At 42.3% G+C, this 14,609-nt stretch overlaps 1 protein-coding gene across 1 annotated transcript in view; it reads right to left on the reverse strand.

Annotated features, from left to right (window-relative positions):
- COL6A5 (collagen type VI alpha 5 chain) overlaps positions 1 to 14,609 on the reverse strand; it is a 159,908-nt gene that overhangs the window by 107,383 nt on the left and 37,916 nt on the right. The window contains exons 4-6 of the mRNA XM_061424880.1: positions 11,454 to 12,086; positions 5,592 to 6,152; positions 551 to 1,105 (exon numbers count right to left, since the gene is read on the reverse strand). Of these exons, the coding sequence (XP_061280864.1) occupies positions 551 to 1,105; positions 5,592 to 6,152; positions 11,454 to 12,086 (1,749 nt within the window). The remainder of the gene's footprint in view (positions 1 to 550; positions 1,106 to 5,591; positions 6,153 to 11,453; positions 12,087 to 14,609) is intronic.

Here is a 14,609-nt window from a genome sequence, read left to right on the forward strand (position 1 = left end):
TCTCACAGAGTCGGACACGACTGAAGTGACTTAGCAGCAGCAGCACAGGTAGCCAAGAAACAATGTGGGAGAATCATTTGGGATTAAAAATTGACTGGAAAATCTAGGTATACAGGTATTAAAAAGCTGGAAATTTAATGTAAAATTCTGAGACCTCCTTGGTATATGTGGCTTCCTGGTGGCTCAGCAGTAAAGAACCTGCCTGCAATGCAGGAGAAGTGGCAAGAGCCGCAGGATCGATTCCTGGGTTGGGAAGATCCCCTAGAGAAGGACGTGGTAAGCCACTCAAGTATTCTCTTGGTATATCTATTTGAAGTCATCAAAATCAGACTATATGTTTCCAAATTAGCAGACAAAACTGTTATTCTGGAATATCCCTGGGTATTTCACTTAAGTACACAGCCCTGAGATCATGGCTTTTAACGTAGCATAGCTAAGACCAACACTTAACACCAAAGTCCAGTTAGAGGCCAAGTCTGAAGTCCAAGTCTCTGCCCACCCCACTATAAAGTCAACAGCTTGCGTCCTGAAGGATAAGAGGGTCACTTACCATGAAGGGCACACACGCGAAAGATGAGTTTACTCTCTATTGCCTTTAGATCATCGAATTTCTCAACGTGGAAGATCAGGCTGCCATCCCCGCTGATCTCCTCCAGCTGAGTCCTGTTGGCCCCGTATACCCCAACGGAGAAGATGACCACACCTTTGTCCCGAAGAGCTTTTGCGGGGTCTCTCACATCATCCTGGGCTTCTCCATCAGTGATAAGGATGAGAAACTTTTTTACCATTGAGCGGCCCCCCTTGGACTCGGTGAAGTATGGATCCACAAAGGTTATCGCACTTCCAGTCAAAGTATTGTCACTGATGGGGGACATGCTGTCTATTGCATCAGAAATTTCTTTTTGTGTAAAGTATTTGTCAAGCTGAAATTCTTCCTTACTATAATGACTGAATTGAACTACACCAACTCGGCTTTTGTCTTCACCAATCTGAATCTTATCTAACAGGTTTTTCATGAAAGTTTTCATTTTCTCAAAATTTTCAGGTCCTATACTGCCAGAACTGTCCACCAGAAACATGATGTCAGCCTTCATGCTTTCACATCCTGCATGTAATCAAAAAGGCCAGAAATATACCAGGTTGGCATGGTTATCAGAACATGCAAGAGACAGTAAAGCAGAAATAAATACTTTAATCAGTAAATATCAAAAATTAACTCAAACAACTGCCACTGCATTTAAAAATTTTATCTGCTTCTTTTGTAGTAGTCTGCTGACTATAACCCTAAATTAGAAATTCATTGAAGATTATCTAAAAATTTTCAAAGAAGAAATGCAACTTCTAAAGTATATATTCATTCCCTCACTTATGCATGCATGCATTATGCACTTATTCATAATTCTTCAAGTGTATGAAATGGCGAGCATCAGGCCATGTGTTAAGGATGCAGTGGTGATCAACAAAGAAAGTCAGAGAAAAGTAATCAATTTGGGGCACTAATATGACTAATATTTCAGGGTTTTATGTGTATTCTTGAAGCACAAAATTCTAAGTAACCTTTATATAGCATTTTTTTCTGGGATAATTTAAAGCAATTAAAAATATCAATATTAGAAATTGGGGTGAAAAGTTTTTACTAGAGATAATAAGTACATTAGTAAGCACATATTCATTCAACAGGGACTATTACTTTATTTATATATAAAATGTGTTGATATGGACTGGAGGTGGGCATATATATGCATCTATATGGTGGCTCAGACGATAAAGAATCTGCCTGTAGTGCGGGAGACCCAGATTTGATTCCTGAGTCTGGAAGATCCCCTGGAGAAGGAAACAGCTATCTACTCAAGTATTCTTGCCTGGAAAATTCCATGGACAGAGGAGCCTGGTGGGCTACAGTCCATGGGGTCACAAAAAGTCAGACACGACTGAGTGACTCACACTTTCACTTCCACCTCATACACATCTGTACATATATACGCACATAGAAGAGCAATTTCTATAAGTCGTGAAAAAGTGCTATTAATTCATGTGTGTGTGTGTGTGTGTGTGCATGCTCAGTTGCTTCAGTCCTGTCTGACTCTTTAAGACCTTATGGACTGTAGCCTGACAGGATTCTCAGTCCATGGGATTCTCCAGGCAAGAATCTTGGAATGGCTTGCCATGCCCTCCTCCAGGGGATCTTCCCGACCCTGGGATGGAATCCACATGTCTGGCATCTCTTGCATTGAAGACAGATTCTTTACCATTGAGCCACCTGGGAAGCCATGTGTGTATTCATATATATATTTACATATGTATACACACATATGCACCATAGTATATATATATATATAATATATATAGCATAAATTGTAAGTATATTGTCTTTAGCATGTATCTCCTTAGTCTTAACCTTTTCTTTCATTGTCACTGCCATTCTCTTACCAGCCCCTTCCTCAGTCCTCACAGAATCTATCCCATACTATTTGTATATGACCAGTTATCATCAACCATAGAAGAACTAAAAAATGCCAACTATTTTTTTTTTTGCTTTCTTTTCTTTTTTTAAAATTTATTTACTTTCAATTGAAGGATAATTGCTGTACAGAATTTTGTTGTTTTCTGTCAAATCTCAACATGAATCAGCCATAGGTATATATATATTCCCTCCCTCTGGAAACTCCCTCCCATCTTCCTCCCCATCCCACTCCTCTAGGTTGATACAGAGCCCCTGTTTGATTTCCCTGAGACATACAGCAAATTTCCAAATGTTTACTATTTTTAATAATTTATATGAGGTCCACCGGAACTTCCTTGGTGACTCAGAGCTAACGAACCCAACTGCCAATGAAGGAGATGTAGGTTCAATCCCTGAGTCAGGAAGATCCTGTGGAGAAAGAAATGGCAACCTACTCCAGTATTCTGGCCTGGGAAATCCCATGGACAAAAGGACCCTGGCAGGCTACAGTCCATGGGGCTGCAAAAGAGTTGGACATGACATTGTGACTAAAGAACAACAAAAACAACAACATAAGGCCCAGTAGGGGGATTAAAACCATTTGAGATCGACGCTGCCCTGGGGCCATTTTGAAAGTTGTGAATAGGGAAGTTGCCAAAGATGTCTGAGGGTCTTGACAAATCCCCAGTGCTGGGAAGTGTGGAATGCTCTGTTCCACAAATAACATGTCAAAGGGGGAGATTTCTACATGCAGTCACTACTCACAGGATCTACCTCCTCATCAAAAAACCATAGCTTTGACTAGACGGAACTTTGTTGGCCAAAGAACTGATGCTTTTGAACTGTGGTGTTGGAAAAGACTCTTGAGAGTCCCTTGGACTGCAAGGAGATCCAACCCGTCCATCCTAAAGGAAATCAGTCCTGAATATTCATTGGAAGGACTGATGCTGAAGCTGAAGCTCCAATACTTTGGCCACCTGATGTGAAGAACTGACTCATTAGGAAAGACTCTGATGCTGGGAAAGATTGAAGGTGGGAGAAGGGGATGACAGAGGGTGAGATGGTTGGATGGCATCACCAACTCAATGGACATGAGTTTGAGTAAACTCCAGGAGTTGGTGATGGACAGGGAGGTGTGGAGTGCTGCAGTCCATGGGATCAGAAAGAATCGGACACAACTGAGTGACTGAACTGAACGGAACCTCCTCATCTCCCACTCCTCTATGTCAGTAAAAGGATTTCAACCAGGAAGATGGCCACCCAGGTAAAGACTACATTTTCCAGGCTTCCTTGAAGCTAGATGTGACCCTGTGACTGTGGATTTGTTAGTAGCTATGAGGAGGAGTGATTTAACCCCTTCTGGGTCTGAACAATAAAACAATTGAGCCTGATGAGATGCCCCTGGTCCTATCTCCCTGTCCACAAAGGGAAGACGACGGGGTGTGGAGCTCCATCTTTGACCTACAGATAGTTACTATGTGTTGCAAATGGACCTGCCTCTTTGCTAGACCTGAACTGCTCACCCCGGACAACTACACAAGAGAAAAACCATATTCTGTGTTGTGTGGAATGGGGCCGTGTTGCTAGAGCCTCTTTTCCTGCCCGTGAATGGATACCCTGTGCCTCACTCCGTCCACGTCTTCTCTGAGAGGAATGTTTTTCTTCTAGGCCCTCCAGCTTCGGCGTCTTGGTTTTTCTGCCTCTCTGTTCACCGTCTTGTGGCTCAGTTCCTTGACCACAGTTTGTCTCCTCCTTCAGGTATGCCAGGGTTTGGCAAATAAGAAATATTTAACAAATAAGAAATATCCTGGCCCTCCTCAGACTGGTCCCTGCCTTTGAAAAGACCTCAGTACAATCTATTTTATTTTTCCTGAAATCTTTTTACTTTCCTTGCCATCAACTCCAGGAAACATAAAGGAACTTGTATTCATACTGTTTCTAAGACATCCTGAAGACCCAGCTTTACTCCTGTCCATAACAGGACGAAAAAGATCAATAAAGTTATGGTTTAGGATTTTACTGCCCATGTTACTTACTTGCTGGCTTATTTTTCTTTGGATTTTAGTGGCTCAGAGAAACTTCCAACACAGTTTCACCTTTGTAAGTTCAAGTAAAGTGAGCATTCTTTTCTTTTCCATACCAATTAACACCTTGACCAACTTTTACAATAATCACATTTTATGTAGCACTTACCATGGGCTAAGCCCTCCTCTAAATGCTCCACGTGCATTATTTCCTTTAAGCTTCATAATAAGCCTGCACATACAGGACCAAGCCAAGTAGACGGTAAGTAACCCATTCAAGGTCCACAGCAGGAATTTCCACATTGTTCTTCCTAACTTCTGTTACTTAATTTTTAGAACAAAAATGCAAGTATGTATTTGCATTATAAATTAAAAAAAAAATAGGGGTTACATATGGACTAGGCACACTTTCATAATAAAGAAATAACAGTTGGTATTTACTGTAAGGATACTCTGATGTAGGTACTGTCCTAATTTTATAGATGAGCAAGTACAAGTCTCAAGTAATGAAATGAGTTGAATCCTAACCCACTGAAAACCAGAGCCTGTTTTCTTTCCAGTGTTCTCATCTGCCTCCATTAATGTGTCTCACACACACACACACACACACACACACACACATACACACACACAAATATAGGGCTTCCCTGGTAACTCAGGGTAAAAGAATCTGCATGCAATGCAGAACACTTGGGTTCAATCCCTGGGTCAGGAAGATCCCCTGAAGAAGGGAATGGCAACCCACCCCAGTACTCTTGCTTGGAGAATTCCACGGACAGAGGAGCCTGGCGAGCTACAGTCCATGGGGTGGATAAGAGTGGGACACAACTGAGCAACTAACACTTTCACTTTCACACTTTTTTTTTTCACCTGCATGGCAGTGGGCTTGGTGAAGACAACAGCATCCTTAGCGGCCTTTTCACTTAACAGCTTTCAAGATGGCCTCAGGGCAGCTGTCTACAGAGGGATTCTCCCACCTTGGCAATTGGCTTAAAGTCAGGGGCTGAACCCCTTCAGCAAAATGTGAGCCAGACAAATGGTCACATCACTCCTCTACTTGGCCTATTAGTGCCCCTGAAACAACTAGGAAAGGACAGATAATAAAGCCTTTTTGTTTTGCTTACCTTTCTCAGTGCAGATACTGCGAACAACTTCATTCGTGATGCTTTTTAAAGCATCAAAGTTCTGCCCAAAGTTAACCCTTTCCTCTTCCCTCGCAATCTGTTGCAGTTGTGTTCTGTTAGCCTTCCCAATACCAATCGCGTGGATGGTGATATTTTCAGCCCTTAGTCTCTCAGCAGGTTCCAGGACAGCATCTCCAGATATCCCATCGGTCAGCACAATGAGGTGACAGGGTACCTCATTCATCCTCTGCTTCCTTCCCTCCCTCATCAGTGGCAGCATGAAATCCAGGGCTGCCCCAGTACGAGTTCCGCCCCCAAGTTGCTTGATGTTAAAAACAGCCTTTCTTAATTTCACATCATCAAGGTAGTCACTGATATCAAATTCCACTTTTTTCTCATGGGAATACTGCACAGCTCCAACTCGAACTTTGTCTGGACCAATGCTAAACATCCTTATCACCGCCAACATGAATTCCCTGATTTGCTCAAAGTGTTTTTTCTGAATGCTGCTTGAGCCATCGATGAGGAAATAGAGATCAGCCTCTTTTGTGTCCACACAGCCTGCAGAAAAATTGAAAACAGAAAGTACATTCTTTGTTAATTGTAGAGAACCTGGAGAGAACTTTGCAGAAGGATTTGGAAAGGAGCCTGAGGCTGTGAAGCTGTTACAGGGAAAAACAAAATCTGACTACATGTTGGATCTTTTTCTTTTACTTTAGTTGCTTTTGTTCACTAAAAGGATACCGTCTATACATAACGGCCTGCCTAGGGAACTCTGCCACCCTGCCTGAATGGTAAGCTAAAGTGACTTTGTCCAGGGAAACATTCTGACTCTGTCCACCCGTGAATGGCTGCAAAAAGAAGAAAGTAACAGCCCCCCTCCCTGAGGCTGGCCTTTCCAGGAGATGCTTGCAAAACTTAGGACCTTCTTACTTTACTTCCTCACCTCCTCCCCTTTTGTGCTCTATAAAAGAACATGGCATCCAGGCCCCATAAGATGATTATTTTGAGACATTAGTCTGCCATCTTCTCAGTCAGCTGGCTTTCCAAATAAAGTTGTTATTCCTTACCGTAACACCTCATATCTCAGATTTACCGGCCTATTGTGGATCAAGAGCAGAGTGAGTTTGGATTCGGTAACAGCTTCTAAAGAATGAGGACACTTCAGCTGAGGCCTGGACGTTTCACTGACCACATTCAGACCCATTTTCTCCTGTGAAACTTACCGCAACCGTGTGAGGCAGTTGAAACTGAGTGAGGCCCAGTCACTGAGGTCATGCAGTCAGTGAATTAAAGACTAAAGACCAGATTCCCAAACCTCCAGGCTTTTAGTTAAGATTGATTTTCTGGTATTGACACCTGCCTGCATTTGTAGTTTATGCCTTATCATTCCTTTGAGAAATAGGTTCAGATGACCTTCTGTTCTTACTGCCCCAATAACCTCTTCTACCTGGAGCAACTAGAATAATATATTTAAAACTAGAACCAGACCATATTACTGTTCTACTTAAATGATTTATCACTGTAGTTAGAATTTTAAAATGAAAAATAACACTACTCTTTCCTCCTTTTCTTTGTCATCCTATTTCTGAGTGAGTGAGTGAAAGTCGCTCAGTTGTATCTGACTCTTTGCGACCCCGTGGACTATACAGTCCTTGGAATTCTCTAGGTCAGAATACTGGAGTGGGTAGCCTTTCCCTTCTCCAGGGGAATCTTCCCAACCCAGGGATCGAACCCTGGTTTCCTGCATCGCAGGCGGATTCTTTACCAGCCGAGCCACAAGGAAACTGGCAATTCTTTACCTTCCTTGCTGTGTTTCAGCAACACCGGGCTGCCTCCTGTTGTTTTGTGCCTGTCCTCTTTCCTGAAATATTCTTCCCCCCGAATCTTCACAGGCTGGTCGCTTCTCATCTCATGGACGTGTCAACTCAAAGGTAGGTCTTTAGAAGTCCTTCTCTTCCCTTCCAGCTAAAACACATCAATCATTATCTACCCCACTACCCTGTCTGCTTTCTTTATGATGCCCGTTACTTTCTGAAATTACTTGATTATTCATTTGAGCACAGCCTGTTTGCTGACACAGAATGTCAGCTCCATGAGGGCAGAGACTTTGCCTCGTTTTCTGCTTCTGCCCAGTTCAGGCCTGGTACATCACAAGATTTCAACAGGAAATTATAAATCAAAGAGCTCTCAATATTTTTCCTTTGTTGAGCAGAAGCTCTGTCAAAAAGTGCTTTAAGTTTCCTAATAGTCTCTTCACTACTCTACTACTCCACCAATTTTTTAAATTGGGTGGAAGAAAAAAATATATACCTTTAAATTTTAGGTTATGTGTACAATTACCTGGTTGAGTATGTGAAAAGGTCTCTAAAATACAAGACAATTTAGTCTTTTCAGAAATATTTTCTTTCTTGATAGCTTGTTGGTAACTTATAGCTGTTGACACTACTTCAGGCTATGGGGAGTTGGCTCTTAAGAAATCAGAAATACTGAAAATAAGTTTGACTCTGAGAATTAAACTATGAAATCAACGTATAAAGTATTAGGGCAAAGGTAAGCAGTTATCTGCAAAAGACAAGTGTGATCCCCAGACAGAAACACTTGATAGAGACCAGAATGAATTGATTTATATATCTAATAAAGAAAAATGGTGATCAGTAATGAAGGAGAGAAAAATTCAAGTCCCAGGGGGTAACCATGGCAATGCCCATCCAACCATGGCTAGACTAGTGACTAGCCACTAGTCACATGTTTCTATTAAAACGTGAACACAAACGGCTGAAAATTAAATAAAATTTAAAATTCACCTCTTCAGTTGCAAAAGCCACATTTCAGGTGCTTAACAGTTCCATGTGGTTAGTGGCTATTACATGGGACAGTGTAATTACAGAATATATCCATCTAAAAAGTTCAGTTGGACAGGGTTGAAGAAAAATGTGTGCCCTGGGACAAGGTCTCACCTGCACAGTTATCTAGAGATATAGATCTATATATTGGACTTTAAAATAGAATCATCCCCCTGACTAAATACCACAAGACATTTAAGTCATAAAACTAACTCCTTTGCTCTGGTTCCACATCCTCCAGCAATCTTCTGCTTATAGACTAGCTTCCCACTTGTATATATGTCTATAGGGAGAGACTGTATTTCTCAGAGGAATATGGTCTCCAGTGTCCAGGTCTCCGGCACTATAGCTCCACTACAAAGATAATCATCAATCTTTTCTTATCCATCAGTCTCCTGGTTTGGTTCATGTGAGATTTTCCTTGCTTTAATGAAATTCTGCTACATAAATTAGAGACAGTAGTGTCGGAGGTGGTGGACACAGCAGTGACTAAGTCAGTAGAGATTGGTTGTCTGTGTTTGACCATTTTGAAACTGTAAAGCTGGCTGTCTCACTGCAGACCGTGGCAAATTCACTGAGGCAGTGGTTCTCAGATACTGCTAGTGTGAGTTCATTGGAGAGCTTTCTAAAATGCCTGCCCTACCTGCAGACACTGAGTCATTGGATTGGGCCACCGAATTATTAACAATCTCCTCAGGGAGCCCTAATAAAATTATAGTAGACACTGAGGGTGCTCCACCTATATCCCCTCAAATCCTTTATCAGGAATTTTGTGTAACCAGTTCCCAGCACTTTCATTTAAACAGCTAGCACCAGTATCTAGGGGTGGTTGGCTGCTCAGGTTGTTGAAATCCTTTTTGCTTTTTACTTGAGCCAGAAGTGTCTGGAAATGAACATTTCCTCCTGTGTGCTGGAATATAAATTCTTTGGTTACATTGCCCCTGACTAGGACAACTCTAAGGTTTAACCCACACTGTCTCTAGAATGGTTCAGCGGAATTGGCCCTCCATGGGACTTTGCTTATCATCCTGCCCTTCCTGGTCCCGTATCCTCACTTCCCTACCAATCTCCAGTTTTCCTGGGTATATTTTTGATACATCAATTTTACATGAATCCTTACCTGTCAGGTACCAATATTTGAGAGCCACTGAATGAACACAAAGCCGCTTACTGAGGCTTTATGGAAGATAAGGGTAGCCCTTGTCCTAGCCTTGGCCCCATTTCTTCCCATGTAGACATTCTATAATGGCAACAGTGGTTTTTGTCACATCCCCCTATGCCTTAAACTTTATACTACAGCAAAGCAGCTGCCACTCTGAAGGACTCCTCTCTGTATCACACAGGAGGGAATGGGACACTGGTTCTTTGCTGCTGCTGTGTAATGTATACATGCAAGAGGAAAGTCAGGGCTGGCCCAGGATCGCATCCTTTTACTTTCAGTTGACTAATGTGAGTTTAAAATTAACCTTTAATATGATTGGAGGATTCTTTTCCAGGTGGGTGCTACCAAATTTGAGTCCAATTGTTGGAAAGCATTTTATTGCAGGGAAATGTGTGAAGACAGCAGAGAGCTCAGGAGTAGATAAACTCGAAGCCACATCAAGTGTGTTTTGTCTGTATGTCCTGGCACCTTTGAAAAGAACTTGGTAAGGCTATAGCAGATTCAGTTGAGGACAAAGATATAAGTATAATGATGATCCCTGCTAAGATTTTCATAAAAGCAGAATACTGGCAACAACCTCTATATCCAACAATTTAGGATATATCAAACAAATTCTGTTATACCCAGAGGATGAAATATTATTACTCCCAACCTAAAAAGAACATTGGCAATGAACATTTAAAGAGGTGGACCAAAGTTCATGGTATAAGGTTGATAGAAAAGGGAGTAAGGCATATCATCCTGGTTATCCCTAACATCCGTTCTCTCTTCTAAGCTAATTTAGACCCCAGTAATTTGCCGAGGTACTTGGCTGCCCCAAATAAAGATTACATTAATGAAGAGTGATATGTGACTAAGTTCTGGCCAATGGGATGTAAGCAAAGATGGTATGTGTAATTCCCAGGAATACCATTGAAGAAAAGGCGGGGGAACCCTGCCTTTTCCTTCTCTTTCGTCATTCTAGTTGCTGGATGTGAATGTAATGCCAGGAGCAGTTATCTTGGATTATGATCCTGGGAATAGAGACCACAAACAAGAAAATAACTTAGACACGGACACTGGTATACCATCCAGCTCTTTAAACCTACCTTAGGACTTATTTGTGAAACAGAAAATCATTTTATCGTATCTAAATCACTGCTATATTTTTTCCTTTTGTTAGTCACACTCAGAAGTAATTGTAAATGATACAACAAGTACCCAACTGTGTGTTCCTGCATTCTCCAACATGCCAGCCACCAGCATGTGGCTGCTAAAATAAAAATAAAAAGTTCTAAGTTAACCTTAAAACTCAGTTCCACTAGCCACATTCCAAGTGCTCAATAGCCAAAGTTGGCTAGTGGCTGCCTTACTGAACAGTGAAGACAAAGAACATTGTCATCATTACATAAAGTTCTTCTCAACAGCACCAATACCCATGTTACACCATTTTTTAAAAATGTATATGCATGTGTTTGTGTCCATGAGTGTAGAGAGAGAGAGAAGAGACTAAAAGATAAGAGAAATGTTAAGAATGGCTTTATCTGAAAGATAAGACTTCAAGAGATTTTATTTTTTTCCTTTATGTTCATCAACACTATTCAACTATTTTAAAATTACGATTTTTATATTTTATCCCAGTATGACTTATATGCTTAAAACATCCATTGCAATCATTTAATAACGTTTAGAAAAGTCATAAGGTTTGAAAATGTATAAAGTGAAACCATCACCAAAATCTAGCTTTAGAATATTTTCATAACCCCCAAAATCCCTTTACCCAATTACAGTAAGTCCTTGAGCCTGCCCCTGCTCCCACCCTTGACAACTGCTCGTATTACTTTTATAATAGGAGAAGTATTTTTTAAAACATACCAGTTTTATCAAGTTCCATTTGTTCAGCACGAGCCGAGACTTGGGACCATATTTCATTCTGGAGCTTTTTTAAGAACTTCTTACTATAATTATCCAAGTCTGCGTAGGACTGCAGCATGGAGATGGTCTGCTCCGGAGGGTAAGACACTATTTCTTCTAACTGGGTCTTGTTGGCCCCTTCAATGCCCAAGGCAAGCACGCTTACGTCCTGCAGCCGGAGGTCGAGGGCCACCTCACGCACGCTGTCGTCCGACGGCCTGTCCGTAACCAGGACTGCTATCTGGGGCACTCCTTGTGCCCGTCTGCTGCCATGTGCTGCTGAGAAGCCTTTCCTCCTCAGCTGATCAATGGCAGCTCCAGCACTGGATTTCCCAGCCCGCAGAGAAAGCTTCTGGATTTGCTCCTGAAATTCAGACTGGGTTGTGCTCGAGCTCAGAGGAGAAACCGTCTCGACTCTGTCACTGTAACTCATAAGTCCAATCCGCAGGCAGTGGTCTTGCACATCCATGGAGGAGGTGATGTTCTTCAGGAAGTTCTGCAGGAGTCTTAGATTCCCTGTGGTCCCAACGGCCTCATCCACCAGAAACATGAGGTCGGCAACTGAATCTTTCTTACAGGCCCTGGGAAAGGGGACTATGGAGAGAGAAAAAGCAAGTAGGTTAGTGCAGACCCCGGCTCAGAGTGAGAAAGCCACTGTATAGCTTGTCAGACATCATTAGGGAAAATGGAGGGAGTCATGACAAATAGAATTAGCAATTTTTTGCTGAAAAAAAATATAAAAATTCTGAGCAAAATTTACACTGGCCATTGATTTCAGAGACCTTGAAATGCTCTTCCCCTATCTGCAGAACTCGTCTTACCAGTTTTCCTATCACATCCCATCACCATGATCTTCACGACCAACATCACCACCAGTATGACTACCACCACCTCTACCAACCACCACCTCCAAATCCACGATCACCAGTATGAACCTCCACCACAACCACCAAGACCACTTTCAAATGCTGAGATATAGGTATGAGTTCATGGAAATATCTCTGATCTCAAGGAGTTCTTACTTTATGGGGAAGACAGAAAAATAGATTATATTAGTTCTGCTGCTGCTGCTGCTAAGTTGCTTCAGTCGTGTCCGACTCTGTGCGACCCCATAGACGGCAGCCCACCAGGCTCCCCATCCCTGGGATTCTCCAGGCAAGAACACTGGAGTGGGTTGCCATTTCCTTCTCAAATGCATGAAAGTGAAAAGTGAGAGTGAAGTCGCTCAGTCGTGTCCGACTCTTAGCGACCCCATGGACTGCAGCCCACCAGGCTCCTCCATCCATGGAATTTTCCAGGCAAGAGTACTGGAGTGGGGTGCCATTGCCTTCTCCTTATATTAGTTCAGACCATAATGAATGCTAACAAGGAAAATAAAACAGGTGTCTCAAATGAGCTGCCCTATGTTGGTGATGTGGGGTAAGAATTAAATTATCTGAGACATAAATAAGTTAGGGAAGGCCTCTCTGAAAGGATCACATTTAGGTTGAGAAAGGCGAAGAGAAAGATTCAGCTACACATTGTTTGAAAAATAAAAGAATAATTCTGGCAGAAAGAAAAACAAGAAGTAGAAACAAGCAAGACGCTCAGAGTAGCCAGAGCCAGTGAGTGAGGGGAACAATGACTGATGAGGTCAGAGGGAACCAGGTCCAACCATGTGGGACTCACATGATCTTATTTACATCTTTTAAATATCACCCTAGTTCCTGAAGGGAGACAATGAACTCATTAAAGTTTACTTAAAAGTAATTGCCCTAATACAGGAAATAGATAATGGTTCTTGGGCAAAGATAACAAGAGTACTTTTGATACATGAATTAGACGTAGAGTGGACTTGATGATAAATTACATATGTGTTGGGAAACAAAAAGGAAGTGTTGAAAACGCCTAGGTTTTTGACATGAACAACTGAGAGGATGTTGGTTCTGTCTTTTTCCAAGGTAGGGGAGATAGGGGGAAGAACAGGTTGGAGGGAGGAGTCAAGAGCTCTGTTTCAGACATGCTGAGTTTGAGATCTATTGAAGATGCCAGGTAAGCAGTTGGCTCTATAAATCTGGAATGCAGGGGAAAGTATATCACATGCACAGAAAATACCCACTCCAGACACAGATGGGGGAACCACAGCTGTGATAAGTGCAGCTGAGAGATAAGCTCAAATCTTGCCAAAAACTACCCATAAAATAGTGAGCTCTAGAAGCCAAAAGACATATCTTACTTATCTCTATCTCTCCAGTACCTGGTACCCGGTACAAGCTCAGAAGTATTTGTGGAATTATAATTCTCATAAACCTACTACTGTGCTCTGAACCCCACCCCACCCCCATAGTTTGCTAAAACAAACTTTCAACATGGCCTGCTCAGCTCAGCATTTATTTGCAAATAGCTATTACAAACTGTTTGCCAAACTCCATACAAGTCATATCACTCATCATAAGGCCAACACTATTATCCTCACTTTATAGGTAAGGAAACTGGAGCTCAGAAGCTAAGCAGCTTACTCAAGGCCCTTAGCAGCCAAGCCAGGCTTTGAACTCAGACTCCCAAACCCTTATTCTTAACCTCTAGGCTTCCCTGGTGGCTCAGATGGTAAAGAATCTGCCTGCAATGCGGAAAACCTGGGTTCAATCCCTGGATCAGGAAAGGAATGGCAATCCACTCCAAAAGTCTTGCCTGGAGAACTCCATGAACAGAGGAGCCTTGTGGACTATAGTCCATGGGGTTGCAAAGAGTCAGACATCACTGAGTGACTAACACTTTCACTTTCAAAGGGAAGGATAGGGTCCTGACAAGCAACCCTTGTTGAACTATATACCACTGTAAAATAAATCAGGAGGAGTGAGAGAAACACAGTCAGTACCCAGAGCCTTCTAAGAAGGTGGTAAAGCCCTACTGTCATGGAGATCTCAGGCTATCTACAGGGTTGTAAGGTCTCCAAGGTTCCCAAGGGGAAGGGTCACATTTCATTCACGTGCTTAGTCGTTCAGTCGTGTCCGATTCTTTGTGACCCCATGGATGGTAGCCCGCCAGGCTCCTCTGTCCATGGGGCTTCTCCAACCAAGGATACTGGAATGGGTTGCCACACCCTCCTGCAGGGGATCTTCCCAACCCAGGGGTTGA

The sequence above is a fragment of the Bos javanicus genome, chromosome 1 (assembly GCF_032452875.1).
Source record: "Bos javanicus breed banteng chromosome 1, ARS-OSU_banteng_1.0, whole genome shotgun sequence".
Lineage (NCBI taxonomy): Eukaryota > Metazoa > Chordata > Mammalia > Artiodactyla > Bovidae > Bos > Bos javanicus.